We start from the raw sequence: 23,484 nt of genomic DNA on the forward strand, positions 1-23,484 counted from the left end.
GAAAAGATTTGGAGCTGGGGGAACATGGCTAGGAAAAGCAGCTAGTAAAAACAGATTAAAGGGGTACAATAACGTATGAGATGCCAAACAAAGAAAATTTCTTTGAGAAACTCTTCCCTTTGTCCTTGCTGTACTCTAAATGGCATTCAATTTTTGTATATTTTAACCTAGACTAATACTATAGTTCAGCTACATTATGAAAAAATAGACTTCTGGAGTTATAACCACAAATTACAACACCGTTTGTATGGAAAATGCATTCTGAATTCCACTCAAATGATTTAAAAAACATTTTGAAACATACCTTATAACCTTTTTCTAAGTTTGGAAAGGTATGCTAACTTACAACATAAGACCATAAGCTCCCAAAGGGGAGAAACTTCATCTTCTTCATCTTTACCCATCCATCACATTGTGAGGCACACAGACGATATAGCTGAAAGGGTAAATGAGCTGAACATATGAACTACTTTGAAAATTTAACCCCCTATTCTGCTTAATTCAATTTTTCCAGCCTCACTGGATAGATGTAAGTATTCTTTCCAGAACATATGTGGAAAGTAGATTTTTGTAGATAATATCTTCATTCAAGGCAACACTGGCTGGCCAATATGAAAACAGTTGGATGCTGGCATATAGGTCCCCTAGGTTCCTCCGGATCCCTTAATCTGCTGGCTTCATTCATTGTGTTCCTAGCTCTTGAGCCAGATCTTTGTTAGGCATTATGTTCCCAGACAATGTATTACTTTTCCACCTATGTAAAATCTGAAAAGGGCATTTTCCTCAGTTTTACCTTAAGCTAGTCTCTTATTCATGGGCTTGGAAACTGGGCTCAATGAGTATTAAAATTAAGATATCAGATACCATGATCACATGAACACTGTAAAATACACCACAAAGTATTTTCTTCTTTGAAAAGAATACTTAGGGATGCCTGGGTGGCTCAGTCAGTTAAGTGTCAGGTCATAATGTCATGGTTTGTGAGTTCCAATCCCACACCAGGCTCTCTGCTGTCAGTGTGGACCCTGCTTCCGATCCTCTGTCTCCCTCTCTCTCTGCCCCTATCATGCTCGGGCACGCACTTTTGTGCATGCTATCAAAAATAAATAAACATTAAAAAAAGGAAAGAAGAATACTTCAACTCAGATATAAACTTTTTTAATTTCTGCAAATAAGTTATTTCTCTTACATTATTACTTTTACAAATATGACCCTTTTCTTTCAAGACACGTGTGTGTGGCACAAAAACAGACACTCAGATCAATGGAACAGAATAGAAAACCCAGAAATGGACCCACAAACGTATGGGCAACTAATATTTGACAAAGCAGGAAAGAATATCCAATGGAATAAAGACGGTCTCTTCAGCAAGTGGTGCTGGGAAAACTAGACAGCGACATGCAGAACAATGAACCTGGACCACTTTCTTATACCATACACAAAAATAAACTCAAAATGAATGAAAGACCTAAATGTAAGACAGTAAGCCATCAAAATCCTCGAGGAGAAAGCAAGCAAAAACCTCTTTGACCTTGGCTGCAGCAACTGCTTATGCAACATGTCTCCGGGGGCAAGAGAAACAAAAGCAAAATGAACTATTGGGACCTCACCAAAATAAAAAGCTTCTGCATAGCGAAGGAAACAATCAGCAAAACCAAAAGGCAATCGAAAGGGAGAAGATATTTGCAAACGACATATCAGAAAAAGGGTTAGTATCCAAAATCTATAAAGAACTTATCAAACTCAACACCCAAAAAACAAATCATCCAGTGAAGAAACGGGCAAAAGACATGAATAGACACTTCTCCAAAGAAGACATCCAGATGGCCAATTGACACATGAAAAAATGCTCAATATCACTCATCATCAGGGAAATACAAATCAAAACCACAATGAGATACCACCTTACACCTGTCAGAATGGCTAACATGAACAACTCAGGCAACAACAGATGTTGGTGAGGATGCGGAGAAAGAGGATCTCTTTTGCATTGTTGGTGGGAATGCAAGCTGGTGCAGCCACTCTGGAAAACAGTATGGAGGTTCCTCAAAAAGCTAAAAATAGAACTACCCTACGACCCAGCAAATGCACTACTAGGCATGTATCCAAGGGATACAGGTGTGCTGTTTCGAAGGGACACATGGACCCCCATGTTTATAGCAGCACTATCAACAATAGCCAAAGTATGGAAAGAGTCCGGATGTCCATTGATGGATGAATGGATAAGAAGATGTGATATATATATACAATGGAATATTACTTGGCAATCAAAAAGAATAAAATCTTGCCATTTGCAACTATGTGGTCAGAACTAGAGGGTATTATGCTAAGCCAAATTAGTCAGAGAAAGACAAATGTCATATGACTTCACTCATATGAGGAATTTAAGATACAAAACAGATGAACATGAGGGAAGGGAAGCAAAAATAATATAAAAACAGGGAGGGGGAAAAACATAAGAGACTTTTAAATATAGAGAACAGAGGGTTACTGGAGGGGTTGTGGGAGGGGGGATGGGCTAAATGGGTAAGGGGCATTAAGGAATCTACTCCTGAAATCATTGTTGCACTATATATGATAACTAACTTGAGTGTAAATTAAAACAAATTAAAAAGACACCTGTGTAGAATTATTTTAAAAACAACAAACTTACTCATCATTGTCTTTTGTTGTAGATTCCTTCCTTTCATTTAAACTGAGGTGATTCATTTTTTTCCTCTTTCCTATATACATACAGTAAAAAGAAGAACATAAAGTTAAGGGAAAATTGTCAAGTTTTAAATAGAATTAGTTCGCCAAAGTTTAAATAGAAGCTAAAGGGGTAGACAAAAGGGAGTAGGAAAAGAAAAAGTATCCTGCAATTTGTTATGGAAAAAAAATCATTATTATGAATAACTTTTCAATAGCTATTTTGTTTTTTTATTTTAAAATCTCCACCCCCCTCTTTTTAAATTTTAGAAAGAGTGCATGGGGGTGGGAGAGGTTGGGTGAAGGAGGAGCAGAGGGAGAGAGAGAGAGAGAGAAAGAATCTTAAGCAGGCTCTACACTCAGCACAGAGCCCCATGCAGGGCTCAATCTTATGACCCTTGAATGATGAACTGAGCTGAAATCAAGAGTTGGATGCTCAACCATCTTAAGCACTCAGGTGCCCCCCCCCAATCTCTCAATTTTTTATTCATGAGGACATTATATAGGAAAAAGAATCTTTACTAGATGACAGATACTTTCATCAGATAGTTTAATAAAAAACATTATTTTAAAGTTTCTAGTTTGTATTATTTCACCCCTATTTTTTGCCTCAAAGTTAACAAGGGGTTGGTGCTATGCTTCTAGCTAGAAAATAGTGAGTTCCTAGTGCTATCACAGTAAAATAAATTTGATATTAGGAATCAACGTACCTGATTTTAACTGCATATTGAAAAAATGCATATTGATTTAGTAAATTCTTGGAAAGATCTGTGTGCTGGGTTGAAATGTAAATTTGATTTTATAGTTCTGGTAGAATATGATGTTTGCACTTATTAGTGGTCAATTACTATTATCATAGATAATATTAGTCATAGATAATTGTTTTATAGGCTCCCCATTTAGTTATTTTTTTCTACTGTACTGCATAGTACAGTAATCCATATACTTTAAACATATTTGATGTATAATAATACAATAATTTAATTTAAATACAACAATAATACAAACAATATTTGAGAACATATTAGCAAAAAGATTCTTAACGTCTTACATATATTGGCCTTTAATAAATGTTTGTTGAATGAATAAGGAAGCAAATAAATGAATAATCCAAACTTTTCACTGAAAAACAGTCCAGAGAAATCACTTTTTAAAATGTATAACTGGTGGGGCGCCTGGGTGGCTCAGTCAGTTAAGCGTCCGACTTCGGCTCAGGTCATGATCTCACGGTATGTGAGTTCGAGCCCAGCGTCAGGCTCTGTGCTGACAGCTCAGAGCCTGGAGCCCGTTTCAGATTCTGTGTCTCCCTCTCTCTCTGACCCTCCCCTGTTCATGCTCTGTCTCTCTCTGTCTCAAAAATAAATAAACGTTAAAAAAAAAATTAAAAAAAAATGTATAACTGGTAAAAAATAAATAAATAAATAAATAAAATGTAGAACTGGTGACAACCTCTACGTATTTTTATGCAGTTCCATTTGTTCAACAACTGGCACAAGAACTCTTACTCAACATTCTCATTATTTTTCTAAAAAAATTGTTTGATACAATCTACCATGAAAACCTAGCTCACATTCTCCAACAGAAATATAATGTGAGCCACTTATGTAATTCAAACTCTTCTACTAGTGGGGCACCTGGGTGGCTCAATCGGTTAAGCATCCGACTTCGGCTCAGGTCATGATCTCACGGTCCGTGGGTTCAAGCCCCGTGTCGGGCTCTGTGCTGACAGCTCAGAGCCTGGAGCCTGCTTCAGATTCTGTGTCTCCCTCTCTCTCTGACCCTCCCCTGTTCATGCTCTGTCTCTCTCTGTCTCAAAAATAAATAAAACATTAAAAAAAATTAAAACAAACAAACAAACAAACAAACAAACCAAACTCTTCTACTAGTGAAATTCTTTCGAGGAAAAAAATAGTGAAATAAACTTTAATATTTCATTTAACCCAATATACACAACATACTATAATTTTAACACATAATAATATAAGATTATTAATGATATCATTCATATTCTCTTTTTCACACCGTCTGATATCTGGTGTGTATTTTACACTTATAGCACATCTTGATTCTGATCTACCTTCTAAATGCTCTATACCTAAACATATTGGACAGTACAGCTCTATGTAATACTTCAGGAGGATCCAATACTTCCAGATGAAACCCAGTACACAGAAAACACAAAGGCAATTTCTTTACATTTTCAAATGTAATTTATTAACATATCAGAGTAGTCTGGAACGGACTTTCCAATGCTGGTTTACTCTTTTTTCTTCACTTAATTCTTATTCCATTACTCTTACTTGCTCCTATTACTAGAGGAAAAGCTCATTTTTACTTATACCAAATATACTTATACCAAAGTGTACTTACTTTGGTAAGTAAGTTTACTTATACCAAATATACTTATACCAAAGTATATTTTCTATTCTCTGGTATTTGTAATTTCACTAAGTTGGTTCAGAAACTGATGAACAATAATTACCCTCATTATTACTTTGGATCTGCGGCTTCTTTCAAAAAAATCATGTAACTAAATTATCTCAAAATAGTCTTTAAAATCCCAAAAAGAAAATCTTGTGATTCAGAAGTTGTGCTAAAGTACTAGTTATCTCTCTTGTTTATTAACTTTTTATTATTTGACTTGTCTATATCCCTAAATTCCAAATAGTAAGAGTTTATTTAACAAAGAATTAAAGGGAAAAACAGTAACATATTTTATTTATGATTTTAGAGAACTTTGAGGAAAAAGCCTATTAAAATCCATCTCTTTTTAAAAACAATCAAGCTAAAAATGTATCTGTTTTGTAGAAAACTACAAATGAAATTCCAGGATACACATTGAACCTTTATTTCAGAGAATCTTTGCCTAAAGGTTAATACTAGTTTCCTGAATTTTGTACTATGCTGTCTGCATTCAATAAAGCTCCAAAATTAAGTTACTTTGTTCCTTTAACTTGTAATTAATTTTCACATTTTAGTACCATCAGTCAATAAAGTTAGGTGAGAAATAGTAAAAGAATGCTTTATTTGAATTTTCACCAGGTGGTCAATGCCTGTTGAAACATTTTTATTATTGTAAGGGGATTAGTTAGATATCTTATCCTATAAAATGCAATCAATAGCATTAATCTCCATCTTCTCATGGAAGGACTTACACTTCTGATATACTTTCCAACTGTTAAATAGGAGGAGTTTTAATATCTCTAAGAATAACACTTGGACCAGTTATCAGAGACTGTTTAGACTCTACTATATCATTAAGAGTATTCCAGGGGTGCCTGGGTGGCTCAGTTGGTTGAGCGTTTGACTTTGGCTCAGGTCATGATCTCATGTTTTGTGAGTTTGAGTCCTGCTTTGCGCTCTGTGCTGACCGCTCAGAGCCTGGAGCCTGCTTCAGATTCTGTCTCCATCTCTCTCTGCCTCTCCCCCACTAATGCTCTGTCTGTCTCTCAAAAATAAACACTAAAAAAATTAAAAAAAAAAAAAAAAGAGAGTATTCCAGTTACTTAATAATTACTTCCTTGATTTCGTTTCATTCTATTAACAATGAACATATGTTAAAGAGCCACAGATTATAAATGGTCTTTTTCTTGCTAGGTGTACATAACAAACAGTTGTGTATGTGGCTCCCTTTAAAGGAGTTTCACAATACACTGATGAAAAATGTACCATCACTGAATCTGGACTATATTCAAAATTGTATTTAGACTTTCTGGTAAGGCTCAAGGAGCCCTTTCTCTAACCAGTGAAGATAACTTTCAACAGACCACAATGTTTAGAAATACAATCAATGACCTTAATGATAATGGCTAACACTTACACAGTATTTTTAGGACCAGGAACTGATTTAAGTGTTACGTATATAAACTAATCTGCAAAACTGAATTGATCATTCTTATTCCCATTTTACAGATGAGGAAACAGAGGCACAGAATGACTACATAACTTATCCAAGGCCCTAAAGCTAGTAAGTGGCAGAGTTAGGATCTAAACCCAGTCATCTGGCTACAAAGATTGTTCTCTTAACCAGGATGCTACACTTATTTAAACAGGTTTAGGTTGGTATTATGCTGTTTCCAGATATGTACACTTTATAGTTGACATACATCTTAGGCATCATTTGGTCCCAAACCAAAAGTTATGAGTTGAGGAAAACCTTGACCCAGACAGGTTCAAGTGATTTGTCTAAGGTATTACACACTAGTTAGTAATTTTTTTCTAAAAGAGTTATTGCCAGATCAAGTTAGAGCCTGTAGGCTAAGAGGCAAATTAAATCATGTTATTCTTTTAGTTAACCGCATTATTATTATTAAACAAGAGTGGAGAGTGAGGAACCTCTTTAGAGGATCAATTTATGAAAAATAACAATGCTAATGGTTCCTTTTTTAAAATTCAAAATACTTTTATTGAGTCCCATGTATGGAAATGTAATATTGTTAAAATATTTCCTATATTATTGAAAAGAAAGGTATCAATGAGAAAATCAATTGCTTTTTAGCTATTAAAACATTAATATTTGAGAAGCAGAATGGTAAGTTTTTAAAGCTTTCACCCAAATTAGACTCACATTAAGAAGCATTTGGCTCATATATCTCAAACTGCTCATCAGATATTTAAACTGATAATTTATCAGCTCCTTTGAAATACATATTGTCTGTCCCTTCTCCCACTTAAAAAGAAATCAGTCTTGCCAGAGATCTACCATTTGATTAGTCTTTTCAAAGAACCTGCTTTTGATTTTGTTGCTTTTCTTTATTATTATCTTATTTTCTATTTAATAGTTTCTATCTTTTACTATTTCCTTTCTTATATTTTAGGAGGTTCTATTTTTTTCCATCTTTTGGAGTTGAATGCTTGCCTCATGGGTTTTCAATCATTCTTCCTTCTTGTTTTTAAATTTTTTTAAAAATGTTTATTTATTTTTGAGAGTCAGATAGAGACAGAGAATGAGCAGGGAAGAGGCAGAGAGAGAGGGAGACACAGAATCTGAAGCAGGCTCCAGGCTTTGAGCTGTCAGCACAGAGCCTGATGCGGGGCTTGAACTCACAAACCGTGAGACTGACTAAGCCACCCAGGCGCCCCAATCATTCTTCCTTTCTAAATATATGCATTTATAAGTATAAAATTTCCACTAAGAACTGTTTTAGTATAATGCAGTATTCAGGTGTACATTTTTCCTGTAAGTTTTCTGTTTTCATTATCATTCCATTTTAAATATTTTATACCTTCCTTTATGATTTTTCTGAACAATGAATTATTTAGAAGTTTCCAGGTTTCCAAACATGTGGGCTAAAAATTTTTAGAGGGCTGCCTTTTTATTATTGATTCCTAATTGCATGAAATTTTGGTCAGAAAATTTGATAGCAATTTTTAGTATGTTGAGACTTATTTGTGACTCCAAACTGGCTATATATATTTTTGGGGGGGGGGAAGGTAGGGGCAGAGAGAGAGAATCATATGCAGGCTCTGTGCTTAGTGTGGGGCCCAACTTGGGGCTCGATTTCACGACCCTGAGATTATGACCCAAGCCAAAATCAAAAGTCGGACACCCAACTGAATAAGCCACCTAGGTGCTCTCAAACTGGCTATATTTTTGTTAAAGTTCTGTCATGCTTTATCATGTGTGAGGTATTATACTTGTTTGACCACAGTTTGTTAGATCATGCTTGCTAGCTGTGTTTAAATTGTTTACGTCTGTCCTAAGTTTTTTATCTATTTCATCAGTTTCTTAAAGTATTTTTTAAGTTTATTTATTTATTTTGGGAGAGAGAGAGAGAGAGAGAGGGAGGGAGAATGGGGGGGGGGGCAGAGAGAGAGGGAGAGACAGAATCCCAAGCAGGCTCCACACTTTCAGTGTGGAGCCCATGTGGGGCTCGAATCCAGGAATCATGAGATCATGACCTGAACTGAAAACAAGAGCCAGACACTTAATTAACTGAGCCACCCAGGTGCCCCTGAAAGAGGTAGTTTAAAATCTACTATGATTTGGGATTTGTGGGTCTCTCCTTATAATCCTGTCCCATTTTGTTATGTTTTGTTTGAGTTTTTGTTTTAGATGTACATAGTTTCAGGATTCTTTTTCTGATAGTGACTCTTCCCTTTTCCCACTATGTAAAGAGTTCTATTATCTTCAATAAAGCTTTTTTGCCTTAAAATCTATTTTGGTCTATATTAATATTCTTATGCCAACTATAACTTTTTTTAAAGCCAATATTTGCTTTCTTTTCTTAAACATCCTATATCTTTTCTTAAAACATAAATAAAGATATTAATAAAAACAGTTAAAATATGTGTTGAAAACTTAAATACATGTCAGGTACTGTTCTAAGTGCTTTTTGTATATGAATTTATTTAATTCTCACAACAATCCTAGGGTAGATATTATTACTTTCCCCATTTTACATGCAAGTAAACAAAAACTCAATTATAAAGTCAATTAACAGATATTCTATCTGCTCCCTAAAAATTATAAGAATCTTAAAGCACTTTAGCTTCTTCCTGCTCCCTCATCAATATTCCATGCTATCACAGTCTATTATTTGTTTTTAACTCCATCTCTCAAATTGTCTTTTGCTTTATGGTCAGTGGAGTTTGTAGTCACATTTTTATAATTAGATTTATAATTAGATTTACCACCAGGTTTGCTAATTTATTTTTTCACCATTGCTCTTTGCAGTCCATTCCTTTACTGGAGGCTCAGTTTGCTTATGTAAGTACACGTTTTAGTAGTCCTTTCAGGGAGTATGTGTGAATGGTAAATTCTTTCTGACTTTGTCTGAAAAAAATCTTTATTTCATCCTCAGTTCCTGAATAAAAAAAATCAGCTGTGATTTTTAGTTGGTATCATTCTACTTCCTTTAGAATCTATTGCTATAGATGAAAAGTCTACTATCAGTCTGTCATTCCCTTGTAGGTTAGATGTCTTTTCTTTGGTGGCCTTTAAAAGTTTCTCTTTGTCTTTGATGTTCTGTAGTTTTACCATGATATGTAAGGATTTGTTTTAATTCATCCTGCTCAAACTAAGCATGGTATTCTAACCTGGAAATTCTCATCTTTCCTTAATTGTGAAATTGCAATTATAAAAAAAACCCTGATGGTCCTTTTGTCTTAGAATACTGCCTCAGCCCCATTCTCCCTATTTCCTCCTTGTGGAACTCCTATTTGACATATGTTGGAGCTTCTTATTTTATTCATCATTTTTTTTTTATCGTTTTATCATATTCTCCATCTCTTTATCTCTCTGTGCTATTACACTGCTACAGTCTGGCTGATTTCTACAGATCTACTGTCTAATTCACAAGGACTCTCTTTGACCATGCAAATTTGTTGTTTATCCTTCCACTCAATTATTAAATACTAAGTCTGATGCATCCTTCCTCTTCACCGAAAACATAATAGTTTGGAGAAATTTGCTAAGGAGTAGCGGAGGGCAGCAATATAATGATACACACACATAAACATATATAACAGTGAGAAACATATACAATGATAAGTAAATAAATATACATATCTCCAAAGTATAAACTGGAATCAGTCACCCTATTTTTGGCCCACATGTAGAATCTATGCAGAGGGAAGACTGAGAAACAGATCTTTCTTTCTTTTAGAAGTACAAATAGATTTAAATTTGGTATTAAGTCATCTGTTCACACAGTACATAGTTCAAATGTATATAGAAAGTACTTAGAAATACCCAGAGGAAGGGGTGCTTGGGTGGCTCAGTTGGTTAGGCATCTGACTCGATCTTGGCTCAGACCATGCATGATCTCACAGTTAGTGAGTTTGAGCCCCACATTGGGCTCTACGCTGACAGCACAGAGCCTGCTCGGGATTCTGTGTCTCTTTGTTTCTGCCCCTTTCCTGCTTGCACTCTCTCTCTTTCTCTCAAAGTACACAAACTTAAAAACAAAAAAAGAAAAGAAAAGAAATATGTAAAAGAAGAGTATTTTAGGAGGAAGAGTATTTCAGGTTGAGAGACGTGCAAGTGCAATGACCTTGTGGCAGGAAGCAGTTTGACGTGATTGATTAATAGCAAGATAGTAAGAGTGGTTAAGGTAGTGTAAACATGGGAAGGGTAGTAGAAAATGAGATAGACGAGGTGGTCAGGTATTAGATGATATATGGCCTTAAAAGTCATGATAAGGTTTTGAATTATATCCTAAGTGTGATGGGAAGTGAATTGCACCTAAAATGCCCTTGAAAATGCTATTTAAATAAAAGAGCTTATTTAAGTTGCACCTTATGTTTTGTATAATATTTAAAAACTGAGAACTGTTAATAGAAGTTATGGGATCATTTGGAACTTAAATTACTTCATAAGAGTCAGACTTTCTTATTTCTAAAATGTGTATAAGATGACATATCAGGATGAGCAATGTAATGATTACAAATGACATAATGTGATATAAGATCCTAGAGAATTCTCCTATTTTGAGACTTTTGTATGTGAGATATATATATCAAAGAATATATAAGACATATATGTACAGTTTAATGAACCAGTATAACCACCATGTAAGTTAAGAAATAGAATATTGCCAGCACCCCAGGAACCTTGCTGTATGACTTTTTAAAAAAGAGCTTACTTAGTACTATAATCTGTGATAATTATCCACTTAAATGTCAACTGGGATCACGTGACCAGTCTTTTTATAGGCAAAAGGAATGTTCCCTTAAGTCCATATTTAATTTCAATATGGAAATCGAGCAGGTATCCACTTAAAATCTATTCACATTTCAGTATGGTGATGTGCCATCTTTAAGGCACTAATTTTTAATTTTAAACAAAAGATATATCAAGTGTATTAAAAACAGACAGAGCTTGAAGAAAATGTATACATCTTCATACATTTTTGTGAAAGCAAACCTAATAGTAATAGCTTTAAGATAAAAAGCATTTGATTAAAGTAAAATAAAAGTCATTCAAAAGTTTAAGATCTTATTATAGGTTTCATTACAACAAATTGGGTAAAATGAGATTTCTTTGTTTCTGTGTGGCTTCTAGTATATTCTTAGCACTCAATAAATGTTAAACAATAAAATATGAATTAGGCTAATCACAGCACATCTAAAATATATTTTATTAAATTTGAGCCTACTTAGAATTTTATATTACAGAAACTTGACATGTTACTAATTCATGACTTTTTGTAATATTAAAAATTAAACCTATGAAATCTAGATTCATATATCTTTAAAAAATATTTTAGCAATAAACTACCAGAGAACAAGAAATATGCATGGCCAAAATTAACAATATTTCAAAATAAACAATTTCATAGTAAAATTAGGCTATCCTCTAGTGGAAAACTACAACTTTTTTGCAAATCCATTTAAAATAGTAAAGGAAAAGAAGGGAATGAAATATAATAAATAAAAGCAAGCTATATAAAGATAAACGAAATGTGAATAAAACTAAATGGACAACATGAATAAAAATAACATTTAGAGGTATCTCTCTTAAACTGTAGTGCAGCAGTACCTGAATTATATGCCCTTTAATTTATGCACATGATGGATAGCTTGTTAAGGGGTGTATCTGTAACCACTGTAATTGATAGTAGCTGAAGGCAGTCAGACCATAATTTCTGTTTAATGGATGGGACAGTAAGGGAACAAAGTCTGCAGTAGCATTTTAAAATAAGTGCCTAGAAAGTTTACATTTATGTCCAAAGTAGTACCTATATTCTAGCCTTCTTTATGTTGAATTCTTTAAGAAAAATCAGCTGCAGCAAGATCCATATATTATTAAATAAAAATTCTGATTTAGCCAATAAGTAGAAAAATATTACAATAAATGGAAAAGAATGTTCAACTAACCATTTGATGGTTCACTTTTGTGGTCTTGTTCTTTAGAGCTTGCAGGAGAAGCAAATGGGCTCATTTGACAAGTTCCAGTTGTTGGAGAGTAAGTTGTAATACTGTTCTTCCTTGGGATTTTTGAAGAATCAAATGACTGAAAATAAATATTAATTTGAGACAAAAATACATTTAGTTGAGAATGTCTTTTAAAACTTGCAAAATTCAAACCAGTATGATTTTCCTTGATCTTTCTTTCAGATTTTAAATATACTCCATTACCACCTCCAAAGTGAACACTATTTTTCCAACTTTTGTAGCTATTTCAGGTCTCCACACTAATTAGGGCATCTCAACTTGATATTTATGAAATTTTAATATTAAAAGTTTACTACCATCTGAGATGGTATTTCCAAACAGTTTAGAGATGACTGACTCTCCCAATTATATCCTGACTTTTGCCGTCTGCTGGACCTGAAGTATAATTATGGGGCTAGGCCAGGGAAACTGTCATAAGTTTCTCTTACGAAAATCCACAAGGAAATCCTAGGAAGGATAAGTGCTGTCTTAAACCTTCACAAATTTGCTGACACAGTGACTTGTCTTAAGGATAACCAAAATAATGTTCAAACAATTGAGTATGGCATTTAAGGGCCTTGAGAATTTGGTCTATCCTATGCAAATCCTCTCTGCAGCTTTCTCCTCTGTGTTCCCATACACCTTGCACATATCTCTTACTGGCAATAGTAAATTTTATTTATTTTATTTTTGAGAGAGAGAGCACCCATGTGAGTAGGGGAGATGCAGAGAAGGGACAGAGAAGAGGGGGAGAGAATCTTAAGTACGCTGGGACTGGAGCCTGAAGCAGGGCTCAATCTCATGATCAAGAGTTGAGTGCTTGGGGGTGCCTGGGTGGCTCAGTTGGTTAAGCATCCAACTCTTGATTTTGGCTCAGCTCATGATTTCATGGTTCCTGAGGTCAAGTCCCGCATTGGGCTTTGTGCTGACAGCAGAGCCTGCTTGGTATTCTCTCTCCCCCTCTCTCTCTGTCCCTCACACTCTCCAAATAAACTTAAAAAAAAAAATAGCCAGCCTAAAATAATCCTTATATTAAAAACAAAGGGGTTGGGTGTTTAACTTGTTGAGGCCAGTCATACACAGAGTGTCGGGATACTGAGGCTTTTCTTTCCAGGAAGCAGATTTATTTGTGCCAACACAGGCTCAGCAGGCTAAGACCTCCAAAAGGCTGAGCCCTGAGTGCAGCGGAGTGTGTGTGTGTGTGTGTGTGTGTGTGTGTGTTGCCTTTTGTACAATTTTTGCTCCTTTGCCTTCCATATATGATAACACACAGGCCGATTGGGCGGTCCATGTTAGAGAGTCAAGAGGAATGTTGCGCATGAGCACAGATCCAGGCTGTCTTCCTTGTCTTGAGGTTTTTACCACATTCCTTAGGGAGGGGCTCTACCACAAATGGACTAAGCCACTCAGGTACCCCTGGAGACAGTAAATTTTAATAATTGTTTACATTTCTGTCTGCCCCATTAGAATTTGAGTTCCTGAAAATAAATGTCATTTCTTCATCTTTGTACCCTAGAACTCAAAAATGTGTGGATGAATGAATGATGTAAAAGGAACAGTCCAGTAACCTTGGCTAAGCCACTCTACCTTGAATACATTCATTTGTTCATTCGTTCTCATCTAATGTGAAATGACCCCTGTAGTCTCAGTCACTTAGACTATGCACATTTGGGCCTCAGCTCATTCTGTGATCTAGCTGGAATGCCCTCTTTCTTATCTTCCCCAAGATCTAGTCTTTCTTTTGTTTAGGTCCTCATTTATGATCCACTTCCTCCCGACACCCATTATCACACTATTAACTGCTTGTTCTTCTGAATTCCCTTTAAATTGTTTTCTGTAATGCTTACTCATCACCCAGCACTTACTAACTAATGTGTACAAAGAAAGAGAACAAATTGTTCTCTGAACAAACAGCAGAGAAGAGGTCTTAGCAGTAGCATAGGTGTTACCAAAAACTGAGAGGAAAGGAAAAGTCAAGGTGGGCTGCAGTAATCTTACAGAAGGATTCTTGTAAGGAAGAAAGGTGAAGTTTAGATAAGTGAAAATAAAGGTACGAAAAACCTGAAATCTGGAGGTGATACAGATGGCATAGGCTGGATTGGGGGCATAACAAAAAGTCTGAAAGCTTATGATATTGCCAACATTGTAGAATTAAACTTTTGTTTGGTAGCTGACCTGAAATAGTTACAAAATTCTTCATTGTCAACTGTTCTTTATTTCTAAGACACTATGGCAGAAATAGTGGCTGTATCACCTTTTTCAATAATCTTGGTATTAGTTCCAGTGTCTATAGCATCAGTTTTTGTTTTTTTTTTTTTTTTTACAGTTAAGGTTTTATATGATAAATACTTTTTTTGTATTGGGGGAACAAAAGGCATTCCATTCTTTATTTTATGTATCCATAGTAGCCACAAATATAACTAATACCTTTTTTAAAAATCAAACTATAATATCAAGTTATGACTCTAAAGCAATCTTTTTTGTAAGGTGAAAAGGTTTTAAGTCTCTTTATCAGGTGGTTATTATTACCGCTCCACCTTGAGTTTTCACCTGTTTATATGTATTCAGTCATAAACTATGACATTTATCCAATCCTACCCTACCTTTCCAAGAATTTATTGCCCAGAACTATTTCACTGTGTATGTACAAGAAATGAAAGTCACTACCCTAATGTACATTTATGTCTATCTGTTTTCCTATTTTACCAAAAATTATTTTTTCCAATTGCCAAATATCTAAACATTACAACTATAGATCATACATTTCTCCTTGAAAACCATTTTCTAGCTTTCATAAAATAAGTCTTTGTGTGCATACGTGTGTGTGTGTGTGTGTGTGTGTGTGTATTTTTTTCCCTCACCTTAAAATACTGAGGCTTCTCTTCTGCTTTTTTTTTTTTTTTGGCCATCTATGTTGGTTAAAAGGAAAAATGTCTGTCTACAATTACTATACAAAGAGGGAAAAACGAAAATCTACTGTCCCCTACTATCCCACTAAATATTCTTCAATAAAAAACACATTTTTATATAACTGACTATGGATACACATAAGGGCATAATCTTACCTCTCTAAGATTTTTTTTCCTCTTAAAGTTTTACCAAGGTCCTCTAACTTTAAAACCCTGAAGATGCTTAAAAGTGATCCTAGAGCCCACCTAACCCACACCAGGAACAGTTAAGAAGGTTGGGATTTCAGGGAAGACTGAGCTTCTATATGAGAAGTTCAGCATTCTTTCCACTCAGCAATAAGGAGGGCTAGCTACCAGATCCTGTAGAAAACAAAGAAAGAAAAAGTGAGAAGCCTAGATTTAGGTAGAGAAGGGAAAGAATTCAGGATGTGAATAAAATTAAGGAAAGAGAAATCAATAAGTCACAATTCTATAATAATTTATAACTGCTTGTAATATTTAGTGAGTCCTTAGAGATATTTCACACCACTATTAAGAAAAAAATTCTATGATCAGCCCAAATACCGCTGTACCCTTTGTAAAGAGGTCAAACCTTGTATGTTAGCAAAACTAAAATTTGGGCATTGATTTTTCTGTCCAAAAAAAAAAAAAAATGAATGTTCACTTCATAATTTCAAATATATGACATTCTCCTTCAATATCTTTCACAAATTGTAACTTGCTTTGTCACTTTGTTTAAAGCATAGTCTACCAAAAAGGTGCCTGCATTTCATTGATTTTTACCTATTATAAACCATCTGGAAAGTACTAACTAAGGGTTCTTTTAGGATGAAATATGATGGAAAGGATCTGCTATTATTACTATGAACTACTAGCCTATCCTATCGGCGAAATATTTAAAACCCAGGTACTGTAGGTATGTGGGCAACCAGAAACAAAAGAAAAATTAGGGCAATTAAAGGGAGGTAATTCTTTATAACCTTACACTGGTTAATTAGGTCATAGGAATGTCACACCTAAGACATTATTATGCATTACTAGTACTATTATGGAATTTATATTAAAACACTCTAAATACTAGCTCTCTCAGGGACTTTTCACAATTTGGGCCTAGGGTTCCTAGAACAGTCACAGAGATCAACTAACTTCTTATCAGCTGCCACAATTATCATCCTTAATGGTTCTAATAATGTTGGGGTTTTGTTGTTATTTGTCATAGTAGTTATGAAAACCAAAGCATTTGGCACTAACCTCCATAATCTTCCAGGGACAGCAGGGAAAGAATATAACCAATATATTAGATCTGTGGTGATGGAAACATTCTATTTCTTGATTGGATGTCTGACACACAGGGGTATACATTTGTCAAAACTCACTGGATTGTCCACTCAACATCTGTGGATTTCATAATAGTTAATTTTATTTTGATAAAAAAAAATTTAATAGGAGGGGTGCCTGGGTAGCTCAGTCGGTTAAGCATCTGACTCTCGGTTTTGGCTCAGGTTTGGCTTCATGGTTGGCTTTGTGGGTTCGAGCCCCACATTGGACTCTGTGCTGGCAGTGCAGAGACTGCTTGGCATTCTCTCTTTCTGCCCCTCCCCCACTCACACTGTCTCTCTCAAAATAAACTCAAAAATATTTTAATAGGAAAAATAAAACATTGGCTAAAAAAGGTAATACACTGGAGTTTCTATTTGTGTTCATTATTGTTCTACAATTTAAAAACGTTAAAATATTAATTAAAAAAAATTTTTTTAATGTTTATTTATTATTGAAAGAGAGAGTCAGAGCGTGAGCAGGGGAGGGGCAGAGGGAGAGGGAGACACAGAATCCAAAGCAGGGTCCAGGCTCCGAGCTGTCAGCACAGAGCCTGACGTGGGGCTCAAACTCACACACTGTGAGATCATGACCTGAGTTGAAGTTGGACGCTTAACCAACTGAGCCACCCAGGTGCCCCTAAAATATTAATTTTAATATTAAAGATAATACTGTTCTGATATTCTTTTGCACTATAATCCTCAAGAAGATTTTAATGAAATATTTTCAAGGCTGTTTCCCATCATTCCTTCATAAATCCTCATATTCTTCAGAATATAAAGTGAATTTCACCTCAAATATATTTTTGTCTGTTTATTGAAGTATGATTTACATAATTAAAATGCACAGAGTTTAAGTTTTCAGCTTAATGAGTTCTGATAATTGTATACTCCGATGCAAGTATCATCCAAGATAGACATTTCACCATCTTAGATTTCCTTGTATACCTGTCCACTCAATTTCCACTCCCTAGCCCAGAACCACTTTCTCATTCCTTAATCCCAGATACTTCTACCTATTCTTGAACTTCATATAAATTAAGTATGTAACTTTTGTCTTTGGTTTCTTTTGTTCAACATGTTTTTAAGATCATATACATTATTGTATGGGGTTATAGTGTGTTCCTTTTGATTGCTGAATGGTACTCCTTTGTATACCTATCTGTTCTTTCCTTGATATCTTCCTCTCATTACTGAACAGCAGAAGACTGTGCTCCTGTGGGCTTTGGTGACCCCATTACCAGGGTGTGTTTATTCGATGGTTGATTTTGCTGTACTGGGTACTTCCTTTCCTTTCCACTATACTTTTGCTATATGCTGATCCTTTACCATTCCTCTTTCCCCCAAACAAACACAATGAACAAATAAAGACTTATTGGTGCTCAAAAAAAAACACTAAAGAACATACAACAATTATTGTCCCCCCCCCCCCCAACACACACACTTGTCTAACAAGAGAGTTCCAAATATAAGAAGCAACAACCGGCAGAATTGAAAGGAAAAATAGAAAATCCAACTATAGTACCACTTTCAATAACAGATAGACCCACTAGACAGAAAATCAGCAAGAAAACAGAAGCCCTGAACAAGACTATATACAAACTCGACCTAGCAGACATCTATAGAACTCTCCATCCAACAACAGTGGAATATACACCCTTCTCAAGTGCACATGTAACATCTGCAAAGACAGAAGATATGTTAGACCATAAAACAAATCTTAGTAAATTTAAAAAGACTGAAATCATGTAAAGAATGTTCTCTGATCACAATGGAATTAAATTAGAAATTCATAACAAGAATATTTGGAAAATACAAAAATATGTGGAAATTAAACAACACACTCCTAAATAACCAATCCAAAGGGAAATTAGAAAACACATTGAGAAGAACAAAAATGAAATACAGTGTATATAAAAACTTACGGGATGCAGGGGCGCCTGAGTGGCTCAGTCAGTTAAGTGTCCAACTTCAGTTCAAGTCATGATCTCATGATTTGTGTTTGAGGCCTACATCAGGCTCTGCACTCATAGTGCAGAGCCTGCTTGGGATTCATTCTCTCTGTCTCTCTCTCTCCTCCCCCCCACCCCTCCCCTGCTCCCCTCTCTCAAAATAAATAACTTATGTGTTGTTGTTGTTGTTGTTTTAAACCTATGTGAACTTATGGGATGCAGAGAAAGCAGTATTCAGAGTCAGAGGGAAATTTAAACAGCTACACTACGAAAGAAAGAAGCTGGGGTAGTTGGCTGGCTCAGTTGGTAGAGCATGCAACTCTTGAGGTCGTGTGATCTTGAGGTTGTGTGTTTGAGGCCCATGTTAGGCATAGAGATTACTTAAAAAACAGGAAGGAAGGAAGGAAGGAAGGAAGGAAGGAAGGAAGGAAGGAAGAAAGAAAGAAACTCTCAAATCAATAACCCAAACTTCTACCTTCAGGAACTAGAAAAAGAGCAAATTAAACCCAAAGGAAGCAGAAGAAAAGAAGTAATAAATATTAATATTAAAAAGAAAACAAGTGAAATAGACAATAAGAAGATAGTGAAGGTCAACGAATCCAAAAATTGGTTCTTTGAAGAGACAACAAAACTAGCTAGACTGACCAAGAAAGAAAAAAAAAAGAAAAAAAGAAGATTAGAATTACTAAAATCAGGAATGAAGGGGAGATATTAAAATCAATCTTGGAGAAATAAAAGGAGTTAAGGGAGTACTATAAACAACGTTATGTCCACAAATTAGATAACCTAGATGAAATGGACAAATTCCCAGAAATACACAACTTAGCAAGACTAAATCATAAAGAAATGGAAAATCAGAATACATCAACAGCAAGTTGATGGATCAAATGATTGGATCAATATTCAAAAAGCTTCTAACAAAGAAAAGTCCAGGACCAGAGAGCTTCACTGCTAAATTCTACCAATATTTAAAGATGAATTGATATCAATTCTTCTCAAACTCTCTCCAAAAATAGGGAACAGTTTATAACTCATCCTATGAGGCCAGAATTACTCTGATATCAGAACCAGGCAAATATATCACAAGAAAAGAAAACTATAGACCAATATCCCTTGTGAATATAGATGCCAAAATCCTCAACATACTGGCAAACTGAAACAAGACGTGAATAAAAAGAATTACACATTATGACCAAGTTGGATTTTGCCTGTGAAAACAAAATTGATTTAAACCAATCAATGTAATACATCATATTAATGGAATAAAGGGGAAAAAACCCACATGATCATCTCAACAACAACAGCAACAAAAAAACATTAGAAGACAGATTAATGGCGAATTTTATTATGGGTAGACCAGGCTGATAACCCCTGAACCCAATAATCAGATCATTTTGTGCTCCTGAGGGGATGCAAATAGGAAGTACATAGATTATTGATGAACTATTCTTATAAAAAATTTGAACCAGAATCTAATCAAGACTCCAACTTTAACTGCAAGTTTTACAGGAAATATGAAGAATAGAGAAATCATTTGAAGGACACTACAAGAAAAGAATCAACTAACTCCAGAATGTGGAATATGCTTATAAAACACATACGTCAGTTTTTTCAAAATAAATTACTGTACAAAAAAAAAAAAAAAGAAGGTGAAGTTTAACAAGATTTAAAAATACTTAAGATCTATAAGAAACATTACAATGTATAAAACTTGTTTGGATCCTGATTTTTTTAAAAGTTTTATTTATTTTAAGAGAGAGAGTGTGTGAGCACACTAGTATGTGTGCAAGCAGGGGACGGGCAGAGGGAGAGGGAGAGAGAGAATCTCCACGCTCAGCTTGGAGAGGGAGGGAGGGAGAGAAGAAAGTAGATTTGAACCAGTTCAGTAAGACTGCAGACTGTGAGCTATAAAATCTCTTACTGCCCTGAAATTCAAAGTTTTTTCTAATTTCAGGAGTCAGCAGAAACCTTGTCTCAGAGAGATAAGACAAGTTTAGGTGCTAGGAATAATGAGACTTAGCAGTGTTCTACCAATCAATAGTAACAGAGTAATCTAGCTTGGGCACCCATGTCTAAATTAACAAACCTCCCCCCAAACTTGCACTGTTATTCCTTCTAGCAGCAAGCCTACTGAGTTGGCCTTGGTAGGCCGTGTTATTCCTTCTCTTCCCATCTCTACAATCTATTTATTCCACTCCTTCTCTGAGGTGGCCTGAATGAGACTAGGTATATGACCAGGCGGCCAGTTGTCCCTACAAATTCATCTGAACTGCGATTAGCAGCAGCTTGTAATAAATAATTCATCTTTATTTCCGAAAATCCGTCTAGAAACAGTGCTAGGAGGGCAATATGAGCAGCTCAAATACTGTAGGTAATGATAAACTGGAACCGTCTTTACTCCTCACTAACCATCAATAATTTGAAAGGTCCAGCAAATCATGGTACTTACAGTATACATTCTAGATTTTAAAGGAAGGTCACAGGGTATGATTCACACCTCTGTTTTCCCCATTAGGAGACTCATAAGGAAAATGACTTTTGCAGATTTGTCCTAACATGATGGAGCATTAATCTCCATGAAGGGCTGTAGCTGCTTTAGGAACAATGGGATTTGGGAGTTCTGAACATCTCTGAGAGAGGAAACAGCAGTAGATTAGAATGAGTAGGCTCCACTTTAAGCAACTGGTATATAAGAGTCATCTCCTTTCTGTGGATACCAGTCTTCTTCCTTCAGTATCATACTGGTAAGGCAAAATGACCATAAAGTTACTACTAGTTCCTCTGTAGTTTTATAGCAATTAGGTACTCTTAGAATTACAGGTGTAAGTCTTAAATGTCTGATTTTCCTTTGCATGGGCAAAGGCAGCCTCAGTAGGATCACTGACTTGTGGGTAGATTTGTGGAGCCAGGCTGCTCTAGGGCAGAGTGGAGTGGATGGAAGCATAAATGTAGCTAAAGGTAGAATCCTAGCTAGACTTAGCACCAGAGCAAAAGCTGTCCATTCTAACATGCAAACAGAGCTGCAAATGATGAGGCAAGAGTACAAATGCAGAAATTACCAGAAATAGGTCAGAAAATAGAAGAGAAATGTTGAAGAAAGGCCCAAATTAGATGCTAGGAACCTGCATTTAGCAAGTGGTGGCCATGTGATACCAAGCTAAGTCAAGCTAGCTAAGTCCCTTTGGTTTAAAGGTATAGAATTGGGCCAAACATAACAATGTATTTTTGTAATACAGGATATTAGCTGTGGTGCTGTCTACCTTGACACATCCTAATCTGGAGTAAAAATGGATAGAAAGCCTGCCATGGTGACAATTGTACTTCATAAAAAGGATGAATTCCTAAATGGCTATTCTTTGCTATTCAAATAACGTTACCATATTCCAAATAATGGTTTGGGGATAGGAAAGAACAGTATTTCATTTCAAGCTGGACTACTCGTCTACCAAAATACCATTCTGACCAAAGAAACAGATGCAGAATTACAGTCACAGCTGCATTCTGTACAGAACAAGTTGGATAATGGTACTCTAAATTGCTAATTACACTGCTAATGATTTTTTTAGTGGCATTGCATTATATTGCCACTTTTGTTTAAATTTTTTAAAAAAGCATCTAGGAAGTTTTAAAAATGGTAAATTGTTAAATATCAGTTAGTATTCCAAAGAGAAATTCCATATAACATCCATTTCTTAAAGTGGCACTCTCATATGGGATTTTGTAGGGGTGCCATTTATTGACTAGCTATTTGTTTCAATTTACTTTCTCATCAATTTACTTGCATTTAAGATTACTGAGGCCATTAGTATCTCAGTATTAGTATTTGTATCTAGCTCCATAGTTGGTATGAAAAGATAATAAACCAACATATGTCATGATATGCTGGCACTGGGAAATGTACTATGACTAGATTTACAAAAAGTAATAGCAACAGTACAATTTTATTTTTATTGTGACAACCATGGTGAAATTTATTACAGTGTTAGTATTTTATTGTTTAATTATGCTAGCATAGCTGAGGGAGGTAATTACATTTTTGATGTAAAAATGCTGTTAATGTTTTTATTTCAATTTAGCAGATTATAGAATGCAGATTAAAGCACTGCCATTGTTCCATATTGTTTCTTGCGCATTTAAAGGCAGAATATCTTTTTCCACAAACAGTAAATTAATTTCTACTGAATTATCTCATCAAGGTTTCTAAATAATTTGCCTCTTAAATTAAAACCCTATTCTGGCCAGGAACTTCAATACACTGGATTTACCAACAATATTTTATATAGAAAATGGTGTACCAATCCCAATTATGTCACAATGTTTTTTTGAAAAATTTTCTATTTATTAAGGTAAATTTGCTGTCAAAAAATTAAAAATACATTCTTGTTATGCAATTACAAACTCACAAGTACTTACTTTTGCTTCTAAGAGGTGATCCAATTTCAGTGATCTCTTAACACTGCAAACAAAATATTTAAAGAAATCTTAGATTTACATGCTTTAAGTAGCCAAATATTTAAGAGTAATAAATATAAACAAAGATTCTGAGTTACTTTGCCAACTAAAGCAGAATACCATATGATGAAAGCAAAGCAATTTTCATGGCTATGAAACTGGGTTTTTTAATAGCATATTTCAATATGGAATTGTAATGAAATATTTAAATGGATTTTTATATATGGTTCTACACACATGTACTATTGTACAATTCAAGCATTAAAGTCATATTATGAAATAATTTCAGTA

General features: G+C 35.0%; 1 protein-coding gene across 10 annotated transcripts in view; it reads right to left on the minus strand.

Annotated features, from left to right (window-relative positions):
- Positions 1-23,484, minus strand: part of ITGB3BP (integrin subunit beta 3 binding protein) — a 73,519-nt gene that overhangs the window by 28,247 nt on the left and 21,788 nt on the right. For 9 of the 10 annotated variants that reach the window (XR_005788616.1, XR_005788619.1, XR_005788618.1 and 6 more), the window contains exons 2-4: positions 23,155-23,197; positions 12,508-12,643; positions 2,654-2,723 (exon numbers count right to left, since the gene is read on the minus strand). Coding sequence is in view for 6 of the 10 variants with exons in the window: in XM_040470481.1 (XP_040326415.1) it covers positions 2,654-2,723; positions 12,508-12,643; positions 23,155-23,197 (249 nt within the window). In the remaining 4 variants the exon portion in view is untranslated. Of the gene's footprint in view, positions 1-2,653; positions 2,724-12,507; positions 12,644-15,425; positions 15,624-23,154; positions 23,198-23,484 lie in introns of those variants that run through there. The other variant, XM_040470482.1, reaches the window with a different exon arrangement.

Source organism: Herpailurus yagouaroundi, unplaced genomic scaffold, assembly GCF_014898765.1.
Source record: "Herpailurus yagouaroundi ecotype Mexico unplaced genomic scaffold, PumYag 77, whole genome shotgun sequence".
NCBI lineage: Eukaryota > Metazoa > Chordata > Mammalia > Carnivora > Felidae > Herpailurus > Herpailurus yagouaroundi.